Source organism: Tetranychus urticae, chromosome 3 (genome assembly GCF_039701765.1).
Source record: "Tetranychus urticae isolate SD_2017Ah chromosome 3, NJAU_TeUrti_SD_1.0, whole genome shotgun sequence".
In the NCBI taxonomy this organism is placed as follows: Eukaryota; Metazoa; Arthropoda; class Arachnida; order Trombidiformes; family Tetranychidae; genus Tetranychus; species Tetranychus urticae.
In genome coordinates this window covers 20,191,488-20,217,637 of record NC_142960.1, presented here as the reverse complement: position 1 = coordinate 20,217,637, position 26,150 = coordinate 20,191,488, and the positions used below count along the sequence as shown (strand labels likewise).

Sequence of the window (26,150 nt, the reverse complement as noted above, 5' to 3'; positions counted from 1 at the left end):
AATTGACACGAATTGCTTATTATCATCATTTTCATTGAAGACTAAAAATTGGATAACTTTTTCTTTCTCTTCGTTTGGTGTTTGTTTAAAATTTTCATCTTAACTTTGGTCTTCAGCTTTTAAAGGTATTCAAAGGTAAAGGTTAAGGTTTGGACTGACTATGGTCACATTGTAAGTGTTGATTTGCTTGGATGTGCTACTTTGAAACAGGTTAACCTTACCTTTTGCCTTCATCATTTTACTCGCTTCTTTCGCCAGTTTCCTTGGTCATGTATTTTACTACTGGCAAGTGCTAAATTCCCAAAGAAAAACTTTCATTCTCATCTTGTTCATCTTCTTCTCCGTCTTTGTATGTATATTTGGGCTTCTATTCATTTTGCCCATTCTTTTGGCTCTTTACTAGGCCAACAAGGTTGAGCAAAAAACAAACCTTAAGACTTAAGTTATACGGACAATCTGTTCGTATTTAACCAAAAAAGACCTTTTAGAATGCATTTTTTCATCCTTTATCTTCCTTCTTCTTCTTCTTCATCTTTCCCAATTTTTTTCTCTCCTTTTCATTTCTTCTTTATTCGTCTTCTTTCTCGTCTTTATTGTTACCTTTGTGTTGACAAAAAAGACAAAAATTCAATATATGAAGGTGTTGAACCTGTGAGATCCTTTGCAAAGTGTTTTACATTCCTGTTTCCCTACTTGGGTCACTCTTAGGTCACTTCTTGTTTCCATTTTATCACTCTTTAACTTGTTTTGTCCAAAAAATGACATTAAACAAAAAGCATAAAATTTTTAATGGAATCGTTCGATCATCATTTCCATGGAAATTTTGATCGTTTTCACTTTTATCGTTCAACTTTTGAACTCAATGTTTGTCAAAGAGTGCAAGCCTTTGAAAATCAAATTTTTAAATATTATCATTGATTCTGTACCAATTTAAATCTCTCTGATTCTTCCTTTTTTTAATTTAATAATGTTTTCAATTTAGATTTCTGTCCGAAGGAAAATTATACAAAAAAAGAAACGATTTCGGGACTTTTTCTGCTGATTGTTTAATGTATTAAACCTTAATTTACAATTCTTGATTTGATAAGTTGAAAAAACAAAGTAAATTGGAGGTTGATCTTTTCAATTATTTGGTTTACTGAGTTGACAATTTATTGCTATTTACAAACTCTTATTTTTAATCAATTTTTGTATTGAAACTTTGGATTAAAAGAAATGATAAAACCATTTTGGTAAACTTTGATCAAAGAAAGGTACGGATTTCATTGAACTTTCACCTTAAATCCAGAGGTGATCTGAAAATGTGCCTTTTCAAGAGTTTCAATGGTTTCAATGAACAAAAATATTGAGCAAATACAAAAGCAAACAGCGAAAAGCATTTTAATACATAAATCAATGGCTTTTGGAGGGTTCCAGGTTTTTATCAACTTGAAATCAAGTTAATGTAGTCAATTTAAACGATGAAAAGATAAATAATTAGCCTTTTTAAAAGGTCACTTTTACCACCCATTGATGACCCTTACATATTATTAATCTTTTACCAGGCAATAAGATAAACAAAGTTACACACATTGACCGGAGATCAGTAAAGTCCAGTAAAAGTGTCATAAAATGGCATAAAAATGGTAAACAGAAAGGCATTGAATTAAAAAGTGTCAGCAAAAGTAAATTAATGGCAATTGTCTTGTCCTATTGATTGTCACATTCAAACCGTGTTTCAATGAGGCTTCATCATGATAAACCTTGAAAAGTCTCAAATCTTTTAACATCTTAACACATGTTCATGTTGACCTTTCACATTTCATTATTAACCTCATCGGGACTGATTGTGACACGCGTTAAGGTTATTATCAAGAATCGGTGAATTATTTTATTGCTTATTTGTCTAATTTTAATGTTGAAGTGAGGCTCGGAATGAGCATAAATAATGTTGAAAAAGATTTAGTTTTTTCTCAATTTGTTTATTTCAATGTTGGAGTTAAATTACATTTAATAAATTTACAATTAGAGAGACATTTAGAGTATTAATTGATGGCACAGCGCGAATTCACATTGTTTAATCACTGTGATTAATTGTTAAGGTTAATACAATATATGTTGGTTATTTGGACTAGTTTTTTGTTTTGTGTTTTGTGTTTCTCATTTGTCATTTTTATCATTATTATGAGTGCTCTGGTTAATTGTATGGTTTATACAGATAATTAAAGATTAACAATTTGTGTTGGTTGATTGATATTGAGTTGTGACTCGATTAATAAAGGTAAGATATTGTTGTATAAAAAATATTTACAATTGTATTGTTAACAAGTATTGTAGTCAAACACACACCATTTTGTTTTGCATTTCATTTTTCCTTAGCCTTGCTTGTCCAGCCAATAATTAGTTTAACCATCATTATTGATTCGGTGGGCAGTTTGATGATTAATTATTAATCTCAGTGTGCATATGTGTGTGGCTTTCTGTGTGTGTTGATATATTTATATATTTATGTATAAGTGTATATAAGTGTCTCTCTCTGTGTGTGTGTGATTTGTTGGTGATGGTAATTAAGTATATTAAAAGATGATTAATGTAAATATGAAATGTGGTCAAATGTCAACGGAACAATTAATAATAACGTCTTCTGGAAACAGTTTAGTTTCATTGTGGTCAACATCATTGGGAATGTAATTGAATGGAGTTCAATAATATCTCAATTGATATATATTGGTAATCGGCGTTATAATATGAATAAATGTAATAATAATATTGGCAATGATAGTAATAGAGTTGAGTAAGGAATTGGGTTTAACCAGTTTTTAGTCAACTGGGTAAATCACGTAGTTTTACTCGAGGATGAGGTCGATGAGGTTGTTGTGGTTGATAGGTTAAGGCTTTTAGCTGGACAACCATTGTCTTGATGTTTGGACAAGAGTGACATGCGACTAAATGTTTTACCACATCCTTTACAGCCGTACTTTTTAACATCTGAATGAGTCTGGAAATGAGCTCTCAGGTTTGATCGGTCAGCAAATTTACGGCCACATTGGGTACAAGCAAATGGCTTTTCACCGGTATGGGTTCGCATGTGACCCTGAAGTAGCCAAGGTCTGGAAAAGGCTTTGCCGCAAAGGTTACATTTACAGGGTAAAGTGTGGGTTCGGATGTGCATTTTTAGGGCGCCAAGTGAATGATACACTTTGTCACAGAATTTACATGAGAATGATTTTTTGGTCTGAGTTGAACAATGGAACTCTTGGTGTTTGGTTAATCCTGAGCAGGTTGAATAGCTCTTCTTGCAATCTGGACATTGGTATCGAGGAGCGGAAGAGTTGCAGGTTTTTGAGTTTACTTGGGTTGTCGTTGTTGTTGTCGATGATGAGGATGAAAGTGATGACAAGGAAGAGGTAGAGGATGACGATGAGTTTTGGTGGTGAGATGATGGTGATGGTAATGATTTAGGTGACAATTGGGTTTGTTGAGGTGACGAGGGACAGGAAAATGAGACTGGAATAGGTGATCCGGTTGCATCTTTACGCATCTTGGCGGGTCGACTTGATTGGAATGAGGAAGGACAAGAAGAGGATTTATTTTCAACTGATAGGTCAGTCATTGGCGAGTCTTCGTTTTCCTCGTCTACTGTGGCCACTGGTGAATGGACATATGAACTTCTTCCTGATGTAATTGGCGTTAGAGAATGGCGACGAGAGGTTAACTCATCATCAGAATGAGAGTCTCGAGGTGAAGGAAGATCAGAAGATGAACAGGAATCGGAACGGTGAAGGGAAGAGCTCAGTGAGCCATTGGTCAAAGCTAATGGTGAAGACGAGTTTGTGGTTCGCGAGGAAGTTGATCGTGAATAAGGAGTTCGTGGAGGTGAGATGAGGTAGGGTGGACTGGAAGGTTGATTGTAATAATGGTTATGATGGTGGGAATGAGGAGACATGTAATAGTTGTGGTGAGGATGATGATGATAATTGGCTAGTGAGTGGCTGGAATGGTGAGAGTGATGAGAGTGATGGTGACTATGATGATGGGCTGGATGGGGATAATGGGCATCCCGAGGTGTGTAAAGGCCAGAGTAAAGTGAATGTGGATGAAGTGATAAATGATGGGATTTGGTTGGTGGTAAAGGCCAAGGAATCAAATCGGAATCATGGTTAATATTGAGTGGTTCCAATGGAGCCAGAGCAGTTTTACCGGGCAAGGAAGATGATGTGGCTAGGAAAGCTCCTCGAGGTGAACCAGAAGAGGGAATGTAAAGTGTTTTGGCAGTTACAGCGGGTGAAGGGGTTAAAACGTTTAATGTGGATGAGGTTGATGAAGATGAACCAGGTTGACCGCGAGGTGAACCTGCATGACCAGAATCGGATTCTGATTTGACTGGACGGTCTTTGACTGAACCATTAGAAGGGACATTTGCTTCGGTTTTGCGATTTTTCGTGCTCAAATCAAATGGAACTAAAAGAAAAACAAAAAGAAAACAAGAAAAATGTTAGTTTTAAAGCGGCAAAAGAAATGTCAATTTTTCATTATAATTCCTCTTTTATTGGTCAACATTTCTCAAGTTAAATACACAGATTAAGATGTACCTCATAAGGTGAGAGGATGAAGATGATAATGATGAGCAACAAATAAAACTAGCTGAGGTCAAGTTTGGAAGAGCAAAAAGTCCATAAAAGTGAACGGGAAAAGTTGATGAAATTGTTTAATCACAATAAATTAATATACCTTTACTAGTGATCTTTTGCTTTTCGTTATTGATTTATTTTTGCATTGAATAGCGCAAAACCGGTTATCTGTTGTATATTGAGTTGAACGAAATGATCTTATTTACCTGAAACACTGTCTTGACTATTTTGTTATTTAAAAAACCAAAAATGTTTCACAAAAAAGGTATAAAAGATACATAAAAGGTTCCTCTTTTAAGTTGTAACGTGAATTTGAACATTTTTTTTACTAACATTCAGAGACTTGAGCCAATTCGGATTGTTACCGTTGTTTAAATTACGATTAATTTTCCAGTTGATTGGTACAAGAAACCTTTCTTTTTTGATGTTGACCACCAACTGATGAAACAAATTTGGTTATTTAATTTCAAATTGTTGAAATTGTATTCAACTTCACCTTGTTTCAACCTTTTTTTCATGGTAAATAATAAATAACAGTTTTTTTTGGCTCTCAACTTTTCGTCAATTTACAATTTCGGGATTGATTTGTTTTGTTTTTTATACTCTGTAAAAGCTTAACCATGATAATTAACTGACAAGATGAACAGCAGAAAACCAGTTTTACCTTTTGTTCAAAAGTAAAGGTTTTCGTTTAACACAGAGGTTCATTTAATTGTTCTGAGAATTCTGAAAAAGCGAAAAAAAGGCAAAAACGAAAACAAGAAAATGATAATAAGATGAAAGACTAAGGTGAAGGTGAGGATGAAGAAGATGATGGAAAGACGAAATAATTGAAATTTCGTTATCATCATCATCTCTTTGGGTAAAAAGCTGACTTGTCTCAAAGTTGTCTTCAGATTGTTATTCCAGTTTAAATTATTTACAGTAAACCGGTTTACAAGGTAGCAATTTAGCTTCCTTCCTTAACATTATTATGGACCACTTAAAGATGAGAGAGTTGATGAAGATGATGAAGGATCAATGATCCACTAACATGATTTCCTAGTTTTGACTTAACAGTTGCTTTCTAACTGATTTTCAAGGGTTGAAGGAACATGAAATGAAATGAAAAGTGTGAAAGTTGACAATGATTGAGGATTTGATTGGGAATGAAATATTGTAAATAAAAAGGTTAACTAACCATTGCTATTGTAATTGTAATTTTCATTCTGTAAATCATCTTGGATTGATCGTTCATGATTGCCCGATATTACGGTTGTGGGTGCACTTGGTGTGGTTCCAGTTGTCGTGGTTGTGGTTCCTGTTGTTACCAGAGATTTTTTAATCAAAAAACTTCTAGGCATTTTTGCTTGACTTTTGACTATAACAGTTGCTGATAAACAAATAAACAAACAAACAAGTTGGCACAAAGGTTGTCTAACAACGGGTTAGTTGATTAAAGTTGCAACAATTAAGTGATCAACAGTTAAGACACTCAATTATCGGTTGGACAAAATAAAAAAGAGTCACAAAATTGGTTGTAAATACGAACAAAATGTAGTCAAACAAAAAGTTCCAATGGATTGTGTTGGCTTGAAATTGGAGCAATTTTGGTTAAACAACAAAAGTCAATGAAGACAGCGATGAATGTCAAAAATAACGATGACGGTTAAACGATGATCTCGGGATGTAAACATGAAATGAAATGATGTTGATGAAAAGATGTAAATATATATAAATGTTATGTTATAAAATAATTTAAACTAAAACTGTTAATGTTAACTTGACTTGGTTCAAAGGTAAAATGATCTGTCGATGTAACCTTCATACCAATAACTACTAGCGTCGATCGTTCGGGAGAGCTTAACCTTTCCAAGTCTTTCTCTTTCTCTCTCTCTTCATCTTCTTGCTCACTCTATTACCGCCCTAACTCGTGGCTCGTTTCGCAGGGCAGGTGAAAGAAAGAGAAGAAAGAAAGAGAAGAAGAAGAAGAGAAGAAAGAGAAGCCATTGGAAGATTGGCCGTAGAGAGAGAAAAAGAAAGAGAAAGAAAAGTAAGCTTCTAGTTGAAAACCAATGATAACCGATCAATGTAAAGGCAGATGCTAACCTTTACACTGTTTAAACGGTTCACCCTCTTTTTCACCCTCTTTTCATCCTCCCAATTTCCCCTCTTTCTGTCCTCTTCTTCTTCTCTGTCTTGCTCCATCCTTCCGTCGGATCCCCCTTCGTTTCCTTTATCTTCATCTTCATCTTTACCTTCATCTTTGTCTTCTTCATCTTAGTTGTCGTATTCGTTGTCTCAATAATCTTTGTCTTCACGTACTTTTTCGCTATTTTTCGTGGTTTACTCTTTTTTTGTCTTCATCTTATTCCTAGATTGCATCCATTTTTTTACCTGTAAATTTGAGCAGAAAATTATGACATTAGATTATTAACAATTAGCTAATTTACACTTGCTTTGATCCTTGTTTTTACCACATTAACCTTGCACTTGAATATATTTGCATGCCTAATTCCTGATCCCTTTTGATTAACATGAATAAATGTTGGTAAATTCAATATCAAGTGAATCAAAATCAAGCTCATAGAATAGTTATTCATGGTAAAATCATTTTGTTATCATGAATAACATTTTGCTTGTTTAATATTGGCTAGCAAAAGTTAAGGGTAAAAAACAAATGCATAAACATTGCAAATGTTGAAGACACTTTTTTCTTGACTAATTGTTTTCAACATTTGAATCAAAAAGACAGGTGAGGAAATTGAAGCAATAATAAGAAAAGAAAAGGTTAATTAGTGACACTTAAATATGTGGGTAATTAACAATTAACCAAATTGTGTGAGTGTTTAAAAGCAACAGGTTGAGATGGTAACCTTGTTGAACGACTTATTCCAGCCTTGAAGACATCGATATCAATGCAAAATGATCAACATCATCATTACCACCATCAACATCATCGTGGATGGACAATTGCAGCAATAAGGGAATAAACCTGCTTTAAAATTTGGAGTAAAAAAAGGAGAAACAATTAGCAATACGAAATACTGTTGTTTGGTAAAATGTGGAATTGAAATTGGCTGATTACCTATGTATAATACATGGATAATCAATGATTGCAACTAATAATTAACAATTGAAATAAGATTATGATGGTGAGCCAGTGAGATAGGAGAGAGAGAGAGAGCGTGAGCCTGAAAAGACATGTGAAAATGAAAATTGATGGTGAACTTGATCATCAACATATGCAATCAACAGGTTTCATCTGGTGACACGTTCTGATTACTTTTTTATCATCACCATTATTATTATCATCCAAGATGCCAACTGCAAAGTTAGTGTGTTTATCATTTTTGTTGATCGCTAACAGTTAACAGTCAACTGTTGCTTCCTTCTGCTTCAATTTTTTATCATTAAAAGATAATATTTTTACTTTCTGAGTTTCTCCATGCTTGCTGTTTCTTTTGCTGCTGCAGTCGTCTTTTGATGATGATTATGATGTTGATGGTGATAGCGATGATTATCCTTGGTAACAGTCACTACGACAACATTGTGTATATGTGAATGCAAAGTGTCCCCAAAGTTTATTATTGCTTGAGGTAAATATTTCCACCTGGAACAATCAAGGCACTTGGTTAGTTGATTACTCTTTCGGTCTCCTTGGCTCGTTCCCTGTTCGCTTAGATGCAGGTTAAGACTGAAAGGGAAAATAAATAAATTAAAATTATTATTAGTGTGTTATAATTATTTTACTTGCATCCCTTTAATCAAATTTTTACCTTTCCAAGTTGACCATTTTCCCATGTGTATTTCATTATCTGCTCCTACACCATAACATATCCATACATGTATAGACAAATGAAGTGAGCCATTGGTTTTTTTGTTTCTTGTTTTTTTTGTTTTGTTTGATTATATTATAAAATAAGTTCATTATTAGTAAAATGTTACTGTTTCACTTTATTCTTGTATCAAGTTTATGTGTGTGAATATGTTGTGCTTCAATGATCATCACATTTATGGTGATCGTGTGAACAGTAACATTCACAACTGGGTTACAGTTGCTCTTGCTGAAAACCAACAGTATAGTAAGGCGAAATCAAATAGACATTAATTAACTGGACAATTGAGATTATTTCACTATGCATTGCCATTTACATTAGCTTCCATACAATTGTTAATCCAGATGATGATAAAGATGGAGGTAAAGGTGTTATTTAATTGTTGACTTGGCTGCAATATGTAGGATTAACAATCCTTAAGACTAAAGCAAACAGTTGATAAAAGGAAACTATGAACATTAAAGTTAATACAGTCATCTGTTGCAGTCTTTATCCTTGGATAAGGTAAACAATTTAAATTTGGTCAAATCTTATTGATTAAGGGAGCAATAAATAAATTAGAATCAAAAATTAAGCAAAAAAATATATATAATTTAATGAAAAAACTTGACTCGCCAATTTATACAAATCACATTTTGAATATGCTTTCTATGCTTTCAGCTTTTCGGCTGCTTGGTTTTTATGTCTTAAAATAATCAGCTCTTCGCATTTTCGGCTGATATCTAGGGTGATGTAACCTTTATTATTAATTGAATGTAACTCGCTGGGTTCATTAATATGTTAACATTAATCACATTGTAAATTGATGTGTGGAAACCAACGTTAAATTAACCTTTGAATGATGATAATATAATAGTTTGAAAATAAACTCTCAATTCGCGTGGCAAAAGGTTAACCAGACATTTTAACATCACCCTTGAAACCTGTTGTTCTTGATGATGTTGATGCGCTCTGTGAATTTTACATCTTGCCGTTATCCAAATGCTCTTTGCCGTCATCTTCTTTATCCTCTATCCCTATCATCATCACCATCTTAAAATTTTTGCTGTTTTTCCCTCTTCTTATCCACAGAAAGAGCCAAAAAAAGGTTCAAGTTTTGCTATATTTCTCTATCTTTTTTTAACAGTAATACATTATCATCGTCTTTTACTTGAAAAAAAAGTTGAATTCCTACTAATTGAAAGGTCCATTGGTTATGTACCTCCGATTCATCCCACTAACCACAACAGACACACCACAATATTAATCGCAGTTACTCTTGTTCTTGGTTAACTAATCAACTACAATCAATATGATGCCAATGACCATGTGGTTGTTGATCCCCAGAAAAGTTACCAATGTTAAGCTTTACCATTGAATTAACTAGGCTTGTTTTTTGCTTTACTGGCTCCTTTTGCAGGTCAAAGGTAGGGTAGCACGGTCAATCAGACACGTTTGCTGTTGATGTTGTTGTCCATGATGATGTTTAGGATGGTAATGAGAAGGATGATAATTTTGAATGATGTCCATCGAGAGGTAAAAATGAACGGGAAAAGGCTTGACAAGCGCAAAATAAGGCTTTAACGGAAATGACAATGATAACGTTTAAAGACAATATTATCGATCCAACTTGATGTAATCATTGATTGTTAACATTAATGGTTTTTACATGTAATTACCAATCACCATTACATCAGTTGTTGTTTTTTTGTGTTTGTTGATCTACATTTTTAGCTACCAACACCAGACATCTATCGGAAGTTGTAGTTACAATCATTTATCTGCTTAATTTTATACTATTATCCATGTTACCTTGTTTCCGTCTTGATGTATTCAATTTTTGATGATCACTCTTGGCTCAACGCTTAGTTGAATCAAATTTAAGCTCAATGTTTTTAGTTCAATTGTCTTGTTTTTTTTGTTGTTGTTATTATCATAGAAGATACCAATGATTGAAAATTATTTTATGCTAATTGAAGCCTAATCGATGGTCCATAACGATCTTTATGTGAACTTATTTTGGCCATAGACTTTCGGGGAGTAATCAGAGTGATTCATATTAAATACAATGCAAACATATTAAACCGTGAGAATATTGTCTCTTCATCACGGTCATTTTCTCATCTTTTCCTCATCTTTATCAAGTAGCATCATTATCAATATCATCATCGGCAGCAGCAGCAGCATAGAGAATGGTTGGAATTAATTCATCTGTAAATAGTTGACTGTTTGACCAGAAAAAAAGCAAACTTTATGCATAGCGAGATTCTCCTTTCACTCAATAATGGCATCAGTAGATTTAAGTAGCAATGCTCAACATTGAGTCGATGTTAATTGTTGAAAATGTTGCCAGTAAAACTCAGGACACTATGAAGATAATATGCCAACAAAAAAGGTACCAAAACGTAAGATATTAAAGTTGTTTGTTTGAAAAAAAAGAGAGCAAAAAATAGAATGAAAAACCAAAGTATTATGAAGGGATAAGAAAAAAGTGTAACAAAAGGCAAAAGGATTTAAAAGAAAGCAATTTCTTTGTCACTTGTTTTACTACAAAATTTTACCTTTCAGTTAATAACCTACCTTTTTACCAAGTATTTTAAACAGGTTGAGAAACGACCAGCACTTTATTACAAGTGGCACATATTTAGCTTAAAGCAAACTAGAAAAAAATCATTTGTTAAACAAAACAATACAATTTTTGCTTTCCTTTTTTACAAAAGGGGTCTTTTGTTAATTGAGATCGGCTTTTGGCTAAACAAAAAAAAATATCTTATGTTTTACAATTTGTCTGACTTGTTAGACAACTGTTTCTAGTTTTTTTTGTCTGTTGTGGTCAATTTTTAAATTGTTAAATGAGTCAGTATCGTTATATTGAAAGACTTATCTTTTGTTTTCACGGTGTCATGAAGGTACAAGCAACTTGTAAGTGACCCACAGGCAATGGACAGAGCTCTATGGACACTTCATTGAAGGAAAAGATGACAAAGAATAAATGGATAGGAAAAAAGAAAGACTATTTTTCTCTCTTTCCCTTTCTCTTGTACCTTGTTACTAGTCTCTGAATGGCCACGTACGAGGTCAACGGATTGTTAAAGGTCAAGCTAGGATAAACAGTTGAGCCTTAACAGGAGTAAACAGTTAATACAGGCTTTAAAACTCTTTCGGTCTTGTGACGGTCGAAAGAGTAAAATGGATGTAGAACCAGAGAAAGTACAGTTCCTCTCATTCTCTCTCACACACTCTGTTAACTTATCCCTTTACCTCCCTTTTCCTCCTTATAACTGGTCACTCTTGGTCCACCAGTCGCTCGCTCTCTCCCTTCGTGGCACGCGTCAATTGCACGTACCACGAGTATAATAGCACAAAGTTACTGGTCTGGTCAAAAAAAACGAAACAATGAAAACACCTTTGCTCTTTTCTTGACTGAAGATGACCCAGTTTATAAAAACTTCTGTCCCTACTCTTGTTGTACATCAAATCTATTCTTCTACCTCCCACTAACCTTATCCTTTTTATGATTCAATATAAAAAAAAGGTAATTTTAAATGTATCTCCCAATCCTTTGTTTACAATGCATATCGGAAATTGAAGTCAAAATATCGAAATGTTATAATTGTCAATGAACGCAACTCTGGTCTAATGCTGCATTAACCTTAATCGATGGTGTGATTGATCAATGATTAAAAATGATTACAGTGATGATGATACCAATCGATCATAGATGGGAACAATAAGATCGTCTTTTCTCGGTGTCTTCACAATAACCTAGGAAGAGAAGATGAAACATGTTATTACATAAATAACAATCATTATTACTATCTGTTATAATTTAATCTGAACAATATTCTGACCTTTAACAGTAATATTTGTCCTGCACAAATTCCCATAAGTGTACAATACAATTGACCTAACTGTTTCCCAAAAACGAAGATAACCCAAAGTCCTTATGTTGGAAAGGGTGACCTGGGAACCAAATGGGAACCAAACAAGATGATGGGATCGGTTTTTTTTGGTAACACCAAACGAAGAAATGACCCTTGAAGTGATCAATCAGGGAATGATATAAGAAGAAGAAGAAGAAGCTCCATAGTGGTTTTGTTACCTTTAACCTCTAACTATTTAAACTTCCTCTACCTTTACACTTAGGGTCATTTTCAAAATAGTTACCTGCACTGATAATGATGACGATGATGATGGTACATTGTAATAATATGTAATAATATGTATTTATAATATGCTAATGAAACAACATATTAATGCAATAATCAGTTGAATATGTAAAGGTTTCCATATCATTGGCATAACATTGAAAGGAGGACAAAACGCTGGTGATCATCTTCATGGGTTACAAGTGATTCTCATCCAATATATTTTGGTAATCAACAATCTGCTTCTCAGGTTAACCTTTTTATTTTGGTTCCTTCAATAGCTTTTTACAATCAAATTACTTCCTTGAGATTATGTTTTATCATTTCCTTGAACAGTCATCACAATCAACCAATACATGTTATCGTTGTCTTCCTTGTCCATGTTAACACATAACATTCATTGTTTGTAGGCCGGTTGATATGTACATATGGAGCTGTATTACTTGCCATTCCATGGCGATTAACCAGTATTGAAACAATAATCTGATTATCGTTGGATTGATTAAAGTTGATTATATTCACACAAGAAAAGGTAAATTGCCTCTCCAATCATCTTGCTCTCATTTGCGATTTAATGGTACTTTTTACCGCTTGTGTTTCCTCTTGTTTTATTTGCTTCCAGTTATCATTGGCCATTGTTATTGAAGTTGTTGTTGCTGTTATTGTTTTTGTTTTGTTTGCAATTAATGATTTACTTTGTCTTGAGTTTCCGGTCACTTTATGGGTGTCAGTAGGGTGTTAAAATTAGTGATTATTAATGGTTAAATGACAGGACACAAATGAAAGTAAAAAGGTGGCCAAGGAGAAACCTTAAAACAGTAAAAGACTTCTCTCTCCATACTGGACATTGGTTTTAGACAAAAAGTTGACTAATGATTGTCCAGTTTCCTTTTTACAGTAATGATGAAAATGCTGAAATGACCAAGACTACAATGGGAAGATTGATTCCATTTGTTATCCTTCCAAGATTGGTTTTAGTATTGGTCAGCCAATGGTTTTGATTAACAGCGATTCTCACGTTGGAAATGTCATTGAATTGAAAAATGAATCCGAATGGTGATTGTTCTTTGAAAGGGTAAAAGGGTGAGAAAATCAAAATTAACTTTTAGGTGAGCTTCTGATAATTAAAAAAAGGGTGAGAGTTCAACATATTGCAAAGGTAGGTATGATGAATATATGAAAATCAATTTACCAAAGATTTGATTTGTCTGGATATTTATAGCTTATGTTGGTGATTCTGAAAGATATTTAACGTTAAGATGGTTCTCCTCACTTTCCTGTTGTCTGCTAATGTTTTTGGTGCAGTTGATGATTGTAATTGTAGCTCTGTTTAATTGAATATGATAGTTTCAAATTGATTTTACTTTGATTGATTTGAAATAATGTTGACAGACAAATGAGCATCTATTTGGATAGACATCATTTGAATCATTTCATCATAACATTTCGCGTTTTGATGGAAACAATTTTCATCTACTGTTTGAAATTACTGTGAATCTGTGTGTGGTAAAAAAATAGCTCAAAATGTATCTCCATGCTAGCACTAATAACCATTGGCGAACCCCTTAATTGACCCTCCGTCATCACAATTGACAAAAAAGAGATGAACCTTCGGAAAGGACAGAGGATAAACACATAGTCAAATTATCATTGAACGTTTGTTTCAGTTTACATCAATCGTCTTGGCAGGTTGAAACATGGTTACCGAAAGACGAAAATGATGTTGATGATGATGATGGTTGGTGATGGTGATGATAATGATGAAGGCTAGTTCAAGCCAAGTTGCTTCTTAAAGACAGGCAACCATCACTCGGACAGGTGAGAAGATGTTAAGTTCAAGAAGAAAACGAACAACAAGCAAGATGAAGAAGGCAGCAAAAAAAACAGCATAAGAAGAGGAAGCAAAAAGATGTAACAGCAAAAAGCAACAACTGCTATATTGAGCTCATCATTGACAGCAAAATATCAGCCTTTGGGTAAAAAGCCTCTGAAGGTAAGATAAATTCACGTAGACATCTTACAAGCCAGGTAAGCATGTGAATAGGGATGAAACGAGAGGTTAAAAGAATAGGAAAGAACAAGGAAAACAAAAAAAGCCTTAAAAAATCGTGTTGAATTTGAAGCTTCATTAAAGAAAGCTAAAAGCGGAAACGTAAAAATAATTAACTGCCAATAGCTTGAAAGGGAAATTGAAGCGCCGAATATAAACCTGAATTGAATCACAAATATTAACCATATTTGATTACAATCTTGTTAAGCAAAAAAAAATCAATTGCTGAAAAATTGCCGATACTGAACTAAATACATAATTATTAGCATGGTATAATGATTTTGCTGAAAAAAGGGTAATAAAGTGCTCTTGATAAAAATGGATAACAATGGCCAGTTCTAATACTTGTATGGTAAAGAAATCGAAGAAGGTCGAAAAATACTGACAATTGAAAATAAGAGAAATGTTAAAATTGGATGAATTAATAGTCAAACGAATGAAAATACATTGGTTTTAGTGATAATGTATTAAATTGTGAAGTACAATTGCACGCGCCACAATCTACAATTGTCAATTGTTAATGTTGTTATTGTTGATGGTGCTGGTAATAAAAGATGTCTGTGTGTGTGAGAGAGAGAGAACGAGAAAAGACACAGAGATGGTGAGAGAGTAAGACAACCTGCGTGCGAATAGCGTATAAGCGTGCCTTCAGAGGAAATAATAACACCCGGTACAAGAAGGGACTTACTCTCCCTCGCAATTTTCATAAGCATCCGTTAAACAGGCTCAACCAGAGAAACAGCCTTTTCTCTCCCCTCGAATTGATCTCCTTTTGATGATGATGATGTAGATGTAGATGGTGATGATGAAAACCTTGTAATGAAAGTGAGGGGAAGTGTTTGTAGAAATACAAAATCACCTGCCTTTGGATATAAGCTTGCTTGACGGTGTTGAGCATCCACACGAGCAATAAAGGTGACCTGACCCTCTCACTCTCCTAGGTTTACCTCTCGACCTCTTGATTCTCCTGGTTCCTTATCAAATGGTTCAAACAATAGACAAACACAGAGACGAGAGTGAGTAACTGAAAGAGAAAAAGATAAAATGAGAAAGAGAGAGAGAGAGACTTATGATACCTGACCTGAAAGAAGGAGAATGATGATGATGATAGAGAAAAGCAGATTTACTCTCACTTTGTATATGTATGTAACTATTGACATTTGAATAAATATTATATTGCTAACTGACATTTGGCTCGTGCCTCGAAACCCGCTTTTTAAACTAATAACGATAACTTTTTTGCTTTCCAGCTGCAATTTGTTGCTGTATTACTACCTTGATCAAGGTTGTTGATGATCATGTTGTTGTTTTAGTATATACTCCAAGATTGATCTGCCATTTATATTGATCCATATTTATGTTGATCGGTACGGTTAGGTAGGTAGGTATACATATACATCAAGGTTTACCATTAACCATTTAGGCGTTCAAATTAATTATGCTGGTTCAACTGGTATTGATTCATTAGCTTTAACTATGGGTATTATTTCATATCAGGCCTTTCATCTTTAGCGGCTGCAATCCTCTTGATTTACCTTTTACTTGGTTAACTTGGTATTCCCTTTAGATGCTGCTGTTGTTTTTCCCGTAAACATGTTGCTACATTTGCCATGCCGTTCATTACTATCCTACATTGTTTCAAATAAATCACAAATTGATGGTTAATTAAATAAAGATCAACTTTTAAATTCACATTTTATGGCAAACTTAATGTGAATGAATAGGAAATATTACATGACTTGCATCAATAGCTTTTATTGTTTGCGTCCAGATTAAGTTAAAATAGTTCATTGTTTTCGTAAATTATTCCATTTTCTGAAATACTTGAATTGTTACTCACCTTATTTCAATAAAAGATATAAAAACAAGGCAAAAATTGAGACAATTGATGAAGACAATGGAACTAAACTTGATTATAATGTAATTTTCTGGTTAAAAAACAACCAAAAACCAGCCAATGTAGACGACATTGGGAGACACCAAGTGTTAATATCAAGAGACAAATTAAGATCCAATTTTAACAAGTATTCCGTTGCTGCACCCAAGGGTGAAAACAAGGATGATAATCAAGATTAAGATGAACCCGAATATTTATCAGTGAGAAACAAGTGCGATCCGTTATAATTGATCGTTAATATCTGTTACTAAAATGGACTATTATGCCACTTAAAGTTGATACAACCAATTATCTTTTACTTGTTCTTCATCAACTTTTCCTCATCATCATCTTCTTACAACTTTCTTCTCAGTGTCTTGTCTCTTTACCTCATATTCACATATCTTCACCTAAGGCATTTTCATCTCCTTTTGGCGTTAACTTACCTATTACATTTTTGTGCCCAATGTTGATCAACAATTCATGCTTCCATTAGTTGAGCAAAGTCAAAAATAAGATGAACAAGAAGAGCGTTGATTAAGTGTCTGAGTGTTTTTTCTTGATGCTTTAACCTGAAAAATCTATTCTAAGATATGTTTTCCAATATTAACGCCCAGTGACCTTTTTCTTGGCCAGTTTAAGGTTAGCGTTGTTTTATTTATTTATTTTCTTTCTAGCCTCTACTTCTTTATCCTCTTCGTTACCTTGCTACATAATCTTCAAGATGACCACTGCTCTAATAATAATAATATGATGATAACAAGAGGATCTGGGCTTTAAACTTCAAACTTTCTGTTTTTCCCTTGAAATTTGTTCCAAAAAAAACTATTTCCTTAAAAACATCGTAATCATGTCTTACAACCGTGGGATTCAGAGGTTCAGATTTAATTAACGAAGAAAAATCACATTTTCATGAAATTTCAAATTATGCGCCTTTATAAAAATGTGCTGTGTCAAGGTTCATCATGAATTACCCTTTCCCTTTGTTTGATCAACTTACGATGTTTATTTTATTTTTATTGTGTTAAATCAATTGTAAAGCCAATTGTAATTGTTTAATTGATTAACAGCTCATGCTACTTGTCAAATTAATCAAGTAAAAGGATTAGTAAATGTTATTGACAGAAGATAAAGGAAAAAAGATTCATTGAAACAGTTTTATGCCAAGGAAGATCGGATAGGAAGAACGAAGAAGCCATTCTTACTGTTTACAGTTGTAAGTAAATACAGTTTTATGTTTAAAATCAAAGAACCGTGAATGACAAGGTAAGAAGATGATAAGAAAAAGGTGAAGATGGTTAGAAAGATGAAGAAGAAGATGTGATTAGATAAAGATTAGTAACGGGAATTGTAACATTATAATTGTTGCCCATCAAACTCAATCTTTCCGGCTGTCAATCTTTTGAAAGCCATGTTAATATCTTTTTTCTTAACCTTTCGCCTATTTCTGCTCTTCTTTCTCATCTTTCTCCTTCTTAATCTTTATGTTTCTTTAATTTCTTTACTAATTAATAGATTGGTAGACCATTTTGCATCCCTAAACGACTTTAATTACCGCTAATAGAGACAAAATCATTAACACATCGTTATTTGTTATGTTAATGTGTCTATCTAGCATAGAGGTAATGTTGATAACCTGTTACTTGTGATGACAAAAAAAGGATGTTGATCCAACCTTATTGTCAACTTAAAATGAGTATAACTAATTGTCTTCAATTAATATTATTAACGATGTTAATGTTGATGGAAATATTAATCACGAAGGCAACAATTTCCTGTTTAATACACCCTTCAGGTGATGTTCAAAGTAAAAGTTTATTTTTATCATTAATGAACGTATCAGCATACAAACAAAAAATTATATTTAAGGTCAGAGAATTTAAAGCTTCTATTATATAATGATCATTGAAAAATTTATTAATTTTTCTTCAATGAATGAGATTTACTTTTTCCTCTTTATCATGTTCTTGAGATTTATTGTGAATATTATTTAATTACAAAATGAATACAACAGAGTTGAACAATAATTCAAAGTTATCTTTGATAATCATGATGTGTTTTGTTATTATGTTCATCATTTTCAACCTTCACTGATTGAGTTTGAAAAGGAAAAGACTGATTTCCCTTAGAGATAAATGCTGGTTGACACGCAATCATTTCAAAGATAATATGTATTAATTATGATAAACTGGACAGCAAGTTATCAAAGTATTCAATTGATCAAATAATTGTTCAATTGTTAGATTGTTTTTTTATAAAATTCCACTTTGAAACCCACCTAAACTAAGGCTATTATTGAATTTAAATCATGGATTTTAATGAAACATTTTTGCATTTTTTCGCAGTTCAAATCAAAGGTCGACAATTTATATCAATTCATGGTTAATTTGCTGCTATTAATCATCATTTTATTGAATCTCTGCTGAATCAACAATGGAAAACTATTTCTTCTCATAAAAAAAACCTGTTTGCTTTTACAACACATAACTGGACGGTGATTATGTTGTGGACATTCAATTTAGATGGAATTGGTTTGAGCAAAGTTTCAATCGTCATATTTGCAATTAATCTCAATGGAATTGTTATTTATGATTGGAAATATATTTCTCTTTTCGATGGACTCAATGATAGATTGTAAAGCCAACTGCGTGAAGGAACAATTTTTAATCATTTCAAGTAACAAGAAAAACTAGCAACATGGCAAGGTGTGTTTTTGGCTAATAATCTACAGACAAGAAGAACAAGTTACCTCTGGTCAAGCGATGTTATAGTTCAAGATATTATTAACACACAAAATCGATACAAGTCACGGAGAAGGAAAGGTCACTTGCAAAGGTGAAAGGCTAAGATGAAGATGAGGATGAATAAGGTATATCTTAAGGCTAAGATAGAGATGGTGTGATCTAAATGATTGTCACCAACGCTTTCTTTCAATGATTTATCACCTTAACAGACACCATGTTAACATTACTTACCTGAACTGTTTCTATCGTATTAATGTATTAATGATAATCTATTATTTTTCTCTCTCAGTTTGGAATCTTTAATTTGTAAACAATTACTATTACCATTGGACTAATCACGAATTTTTTAGCAACAATTAGTAGTCAGGTTAACAGAATTTCAACTCTGCAAGAATCCAACTAATTCCGTTAATCAAGACACTTTCATCAAGCAAACAAGTAAACAACTTTTGTGAGGATAACAAGAAATAATGATACATTTCTTGATATATTTATTTTTTCGCTTTCCTATTTAACATCTTTACTCCGATAATGATGATAATATATTTTTTTTCTTCTTGTTTTTTTAGGACCAGACTAATTAAATGGCATTTTGTTACCCAAGAAACCGGACTGACTTAATTAGCTTTGTCCCAATCTGATTAGGAGTGAAAATGATCAACACAATGGCAACATTTTTATGCTGTTAGACAAGTAATTGTTTTGGATCTGCTTTTTTCTCCAGTTGGACAGCAAGAAACAATCTGATGAAACAAAATTACTCAGGATTACAGGATGATGAATTAGTGGCTGATAAGTGATAAAAAATACAAATGAAAGCTTGGATGTGAAATTCTTGGAGACTTTCATTGCTATCATATAATATATTAATTAGCATGTTGATTGTTCTGATTCACTTTTTGACCTAGAATGGTTTCCTTTCATCCTCTGTTACAATCAAATGTCTACTATTTTTATGGTTGGAACAAAATTTTTATGGATTAATGGACTTGATGCGCTTTTTAGTTGCCTCTTGACCATTGTCCATTCATTTACTTCTGAATATTTCAATCTCTCTCTCTCTCTCACCCTCAGGCAATTTGTTTTTTTTTGTTGTCTTTGTATCATTATAAAGCATTATATTAGGAATATTATTGTACACTTTTGACTTTTCTTGTAATTTGTGCATTAATGTGATTATCTTACCTTCTTGAAGTCTTGCCTTTCATTGAGAATCAACTGTTGACCCGATTTTTATCAACATGATTCCTGTGTTTGTCCAAAGGCAGTGGAATAAAAAAGGTCAACTCGATTCGGTAGATTAACATCAACATGATTAAGATTAACTTTACAATGTAATAAAAGTAAATAATAGTATAAATAAAACGAAATGAAAAAATTATCAAAGGCTGACCATTACTTTTGTTTGATAAATGTCAATGTGTTACACTTTTTGTCAAAGGGAGAGACAAAAAAAAACAACAAATAAAAGATATAAAAGGTAAAAATAAAAAAGTTAATCAAACTTAGTTTGTTAACTAAATAAATTCAATTGTCAATTGATATCTTAGTTACTATTAAGTAAAGAGTGAAGCTAATTTCCGTTCGCTCCTGTAAGGCTTAATGATCAGTATGAAATTGCTGCCTTGAACAAGACTGATCAAGAAGATGATGATGATTGGATTTGTGTGTGTATTACAGATTATAGTTGACAAACGGATAGCGGAGTGAGAAAAACTGACCTCGGAAAGAAAGATGAGGTGAAAATCATTTTGTTCCGGTTTAAAAGATAAACTAACCTTCATGGCCTAACCTCGATTTTTTGGACTCGCTTCCTTTGGACTTTTTTTTATCCCTTTCCACTGTAACTACTAATAGTAACAAACAATCAAACCTTAATAAAGTCCAATAAATACAAATAATATAATAATGTAGTAATAATGTAATAATAATAATGTCATCAAACGGAAATTACTGATAAACCAATGTAAAAAAGAGTATAAATTAACACAGGGAATGCCATTGAGGGTGTTCAAGTCTATTGATGGAAACCAATCCTTAATGTACTCTATGGAAGATCATTTGTTAACCATTAATCGACTTTTCCGTTGATTAGTTGGTATTTTTTTGTTCACTTACTACTGGAATTTATTCATTCCTTCCTCATCACTTTCCTTTGTACTTCATCAACACAATCAAAGCAAATTTATCTTCAATTTTTTTGGGCCTTTTTTTACATTTACCCAACCATTGCCTTGCAATTTCAGCTTCTCGGTCCTTTCACTTTTTTTGCGAGCAGCTAATGATTTGACAGTCATTTTTTATCTCACCCTCCATGTCTTAATCAATGATTAGTTGGTGATATCAATTTTCTTAGACGTTCTTGAGAGACATTTAGGATTCTGGAAGCAACAAAATGTCTAAAAAATCCAATTAGGTGTTGATTGTGTTGAGTTTTTGTTGTATTGGAAGTAAATCATATTTCAAATGAAATGTCATCCTTTTTTTGTTGCCTTTTTATTTGTTCATTGCAATGTTTTTTTTTGCTGTTGGTATCAACTTGGTTTTTCTTGCCTTCTCCCTTTTGATTGTTGTTGTTGATAGTTTGTTGAAAATTAATCGTTCGTAATCATATTTGAAGGCTTGATTATCTGAGAAAAGGAAAGAGAAAAGAGAAGAGTAAATATATTTTTTTCTCTAAAAATAATGAGAAGATGAAGAAGTACCAGTAAAGGGAAGGAAAAGTGCTTCGGAATAAAGGTTAACTTACGTGAGAATACTCCTTATGGGATTATTTCCGGTTACCAAAGGTAAATGTTACCTATGTTTTTGGCTTTTCCTTGGTTCCTTTCATTTGCCATACTGATAACATCACGATTATTATTAACATCATCATGGTCATTAATCTACAGATACAAATAAGGCAAGGTGAATGTTCATTATTAGAGTAGTCATTTTTTCCTTCGAGAATTGTGAAGTTAATTGATTATGAAAGCTTGAGTATTACTTGCTCGGAAGTCAACGAAATCGTAGATTATTTCATGGTCTATGACTGGATGAAACGATAAAAGTACCAATAAGATCGAACTTGTTTTGTCCAGTTTTCTATTGAATTGGTTTCTCATCTCTACAGACTGAATAAGCTCGACACCTAAAATTAACTCAAGTCTGATCACTGCTGTACTTTGATACTTTTTAGTGTTGATTTTGTTTGTTGTCAGTCAATTGTGGTAATGAAGATGTTGATAGGAAAAATTGAATAACATTTCAATCTGTAATAATAGAAGCTATTGTGCATTACAATATTTTAATAATAAATAAATAGATATAAGTGTAAAAGAAAATGTTTTTTCTTTTACTTCTTTTTTTCTCAGTAGATCATTCATTTTTATACTTTTTGCTCTCTTTTTTTTGTTAAGATTCACGTTTGTAAATTGTTTTCTTTTCACTGGTCAAAATTGACTTTTTACTTATATCTATTGATAATGGATCTGTTAGTATGATGACCATTCCATTTCAAATCACGAAATCAAATGATTAACTTAAATAGTATGATCGTTTACCTCAATTTCAACTGAAAATTGAGACACTCATCAAAACATCTTTCAGTGTTTCTTTTTTTTGTTTGTTTCTTTCACAGTCAATAACAGACAATGAAAAACGTTTGACCTGCTATTTAAACGTTGATTTAGCATAAACATGTTATTTAGTTTGTATAATAATGTCATTCAAACTGACGATAACAAGTCTTGATAGATTTGTAATTGACTTTTCACCAGGATAAGAAGCCACCGTTGGAAATTAATTCAGCTCAAAAATCAGGAATGAACAAATACTTGACTATTCGAGTATAAATGAAATGACTCCTGGACTCTTGAAAACCGCAGAGTAAGCCTTTAAAATTTGTTTGCTTTTCCTTAGTTTGATCAATGAAATATTGATACATCACATTTACTCTATACACTTCATCAGCTTTGATTTGTCAGTCAATCTGAATTGAATTATCAGGGGAAACGCATGAACAAAGGGGAACCTTTTCCTCCTATGAAGTGGATCGTCCAATGAGAATGATTTTATAGTGATTGAAGGTGGTTACTTGTTTCTATATTGAATCAAGTATCAGTTGAAGAGTTTCTTTATTCATTTATTTTGCCTTCTAGAACAAGATTCCTCAAATTGATGAGATACCATGGGTCTTCATTTGGCCTTTTGATGGCTTTGTAACGTTTCTTTTTGATGGATCCTCTAAAAGATTGGGAAGAGAAAGGTAAAAAAAACATGTTTTAGTCAAGGTTATTTAACAACTGTTGGCAATGCAGGTAAAAATAATAGACAAGTTTACAGGTCTACATTTTTGTTTTTACTTCTGTATGATTTTGATTGGGAAGTTCTTGAGTTGATATTATTATTTTGAATGGTCAATGTGAAAGGTTAACCTGTTCATTTTGACAATTTTCATAGATCACTCTATGAGGTTAGGTGAATTAGAAGTGTTTTTGAGTCTTTCAGCTTTCTTTTTGCCTTTTGAAAAGCATTGAGACGGTAAGGTAAAAAAATTTAAGGCCAACTACTGTGAATTTCTTTGGACTTCAAGTCTTGGCTCTTTGTTCATCCAATGGGCGGTTGGGTGGTGGATAGTGAAGGAGCATTGAGATATCCAGAGAATGGATGCTGAAGTATCCAGGTTAAAACTGGACTGAGGTTAAAAAAGGACAGCAATAGCCAACAAATTTGATGGAATGTAAAGTTGAACTCATGGTGAGGACTTTTTTTGTCTCTAAATAACTAGCAAAGTTATAAAAATCTTTGACCACAGGAATCAAGGAAATGTGCGAGTTTTACAAGTTCATAAGTTTTCTTTCTGCAGATTTGGAGCTGAAGAAGTCCTGTGCTTGGAGTTGTCCGGCAAAAAAATCTCAATGTATTATGTATTAATATAAACAATAAAAACAGGTAAAATTTAACCATTTGTTTATCGGATTTTGAAACTGCAACAGTCTTTTTTCACTCGCCAAAAACCAAAGTATAACCATGATAATAAAATAATAATGGTACAGCAACCTGTGCGGGGTCAATAGAAAATAAGAATGAAATAAATAAGAAGAAAGGTAATCATAATCACTTGTTGTTAATGTCAAAGTTTAATCTTAGAATTCTTTGGAAAAAAGAACTTTAAAATTTAGCTTAAATTGTTAACTAAAAAAGAAGAAAACATTTAACTATTACTTTTTTGCCCAAAGAAACAGGTAACTCTTGCTTTGGTCAGTCTGTTTTTACTTCTTCTTCTTATTCTTTTTCTAGACTTTTTTGCCTTGAAACACACCTTTTCTTGGTAACTCAATCCTTATGAGTAGTAAGAAAGGCTAACCTTTTCTTACCTTAAAAGTAGTTGAAAATGTGATCTTTAGTTTTGCTCTTTTCTTATATTCCACCTTACAATAAGTTAGCCGACGACCAGACGAAACATTGAGAATATTTCCACTTGTTTAAGAAACTCTTTGACTTTTCTTCATCTTTGTACTTCTCCCTTTGCTTATCTTCCCTCTTTGAATGGACATTTTCTTCCGATGATGTTGTGGTTATCCGTATTGACCGCTGTTGGAGCCAACCAAATCACTATGTATTTAATGAAATTGGAAACTAAAGAGGCAAAAAATACAAAAAAATAAGAGGGTAAAAAAGTTTGCTTAGACGTTTAAGATAAAAAAAGGAGGATCGGAAGGAAGGAGATTGATAGGAAGTAAGAAAGGAAGGAAGGAAGAAATAAGCTGTAAGAAGAAAAGAATGAAAAAGACTTTTAAAACGAACCTGAAGACTGACCCTTATACGAACTATTTTCTTCGCCAATCTTTAAGATTTTCAAGGGACAGGTGAAACCATTGAGCAGGTCAATGGCTTTCTTTTACTGCCGATGTTCAATTTTAAACCAAACACTCCAATGTTCAAGATTCCTCATTGATTCTTTTTTGGTCATCTATTCCATTGTCCAGACTTCATTGCACCTTTTACCTCGACCTTTATAATTATTATATCAACGTGAGCAAGTGATCCATAATTACGAGATCTTTGTTTATGGATACAAGTTGACTTTGCCATTGAATCCTGATACAATAGATAACCATAAAGCAAATGCTTGATAAAGTCCTGTTGAAAAGAAAAATTTTCCATAATTAAATACACCATCTTAATCATGATTATCAAATTTTTACATAGATGTTGAAAAATGAGTTATAGGTTTATCAAAAAAAGTCAACATTAATGTTCACTCACATGTAAACAAGCTAACAGCTTTAGCTTAATCTAACCAACTTGAAACACTTCTTGCAAATTGATTATGTTATTTGGACAAAAAATGGGAAGTTATTTGATCAAAGAGATTATCAAATTTCAGCTAAAATAAGTCAGTGAATCAAATAAATGGGTTTTCATATTCAAATGATCAAATAAGACAACTCTTGAGCTGAGTGACTAAAGTTGTTTGTCTTTTTGATAAATCAAGGGTTTGATATGAGATGAAATCCATTTGTTGGGTATTGGTTTCAAAGGTTGACATTAACATTAAATCTTACCACTGATTGTTCATTAAGTCATCATCTATGGCAACAAAATCTGTTTCCCAAAGAAAAAAAAGAATAGACAATTAATGTTAATTTAGTGATCAAAGCTGAGTAACATAAGGATCATCACGATCATAATCGTGATTATGCAATTCGTTTGATGGTTAATTTACAGCACTAACTGGCAAAAATCATTGTGACAATACTTGTGGGAATGATTACTTCACCAATAACAGTTGTTTAATGGAACATAAATTGAGTAAATAATTAATTATTATTAAATATTATCCATTAAATTAACATCACATTAAGATCGCATTGCGTTTGACATTTAAAAAACACCACGCCATCTATACTATTTTTGTTTAACTAAATACAAGTGATGTTGA

At 32.8% G+C, this 26,150-nt stretch overlaps 1 protein-coding gene and 2 long non-coding RNA genes across 11 annotated transcripts; 1 reads left to right on the top strand and 2 right to left on the bottom strand.

Annotated features, from left to right (window-relative positions):
- Nucleotides 1-1,940: 1,940 nt before the first annotated feature.
- Nucleotides 1,941-16,844, bottom strand: LOC107364911 (uncharacterized). The gene is made up of 9 exons (XM_089269371.1): nt 16,446-16,844; nt 15,881-16,233; nt 12,575-15,629; nt 12,259-12,370; nt 10,988-12,172; nt 8,369-10,774; nt 8,022-8,286; nt 5,791-6,037; nt 1,941-4,440 (listed from the first exon to the last, which is right to left on the bottom strand). Exons 6-9 carry the CDS (start codon nt 8,383-8,385, stop codon nt 2,816-2,818), a joined length of 2,154 nt encoding a protein of 717 aa, XP_089125497.1. The 5' UTR covers nt 8,386-10,774; nt 10,988-12,172; nt 12,259-12,370; nt 12,575-15,629; nt 15,881-16,233; nt 16,446-16,844; the 3' UTR covers nt 1,941-2,815.
- Nucleotides 16,845-17,145: 301 nt separating this feature from the next.
- On the top strand, nt 17,146-20,611 carry LOC107364913 (uncharacterized). 4 transcript variants are annotated; one of them, XR_016199819.1, is made up of 5 exons: nt 17,146-17,697; nt 17,997-18,350; nt 18,827-19,350; nt 19,515-19,663; nt 19,795-20,611. It is a non-coding gene; the product is annotated as an uncharacterized LOC107364913 (long non-coding RNA). The 4 variants fall into 4 exon arrangements; XR_001569296.3 differs by having other exon boundaries at nt 17,151-17,747; nt 17,997-18,103; XR_001569297.3 differs by having other exon boundaries at nt 17,152-17,697; nt 17,997-18,103.
- Nucleotides 20,612-21,108: 497 nt separating this feature from the next.
- LOC107365054 (uncharacterized) lies at nt 21,109-26,095 on the bottom strand. Of its 6 annotated transcripts, none has more exons than XR_016199818.1 (7): nt 25,774-26,095; nt 25,013-25,348; nt 24,583-24,844; nt 23,569-24,265; nt 22,212-23,449; nt 21,975-22,110; nt 21,109-21,855 (listed from the first exon to the last, which is right to left on the bottom strand). It is a non-coding gene; the product is annotated as an uncharacterized LOC107365054 (long non-coding RNA). The 6 variants fall into 6 exon arrangements; XR_016199816.1 differs by having other exon boundaries at nt 22,212-24,265; nt 25,475-25,813; nt 25,944-26,093; XR_003082758.2 differs by having other exon boundaries at nt 22,212-24,265; nt 25,774-25,813; nt 25,944-26,092.
- Between the last annotated feature and the right edge of the window lie 55 nt (nt 26,096-26,150).

Coding starts and splice junctions, on each gene's coding strand:
- LOC107364911 (XM_089269371.1), bottom strand. Junction 6,038..8,021: donor GCATGGAGAAACTCAGAAAG/TAAAAATATTAT, acceptor TTAATCAACTAA/CCCGTTGTTAGACAACCTTT. Junction 4,441..5,790: donor TTACAATTACAATAGCAATG/GTTAGTTAACCT, acceptor TTTTTCTTTTAG/TTCCATTTGATTTGAGCACG.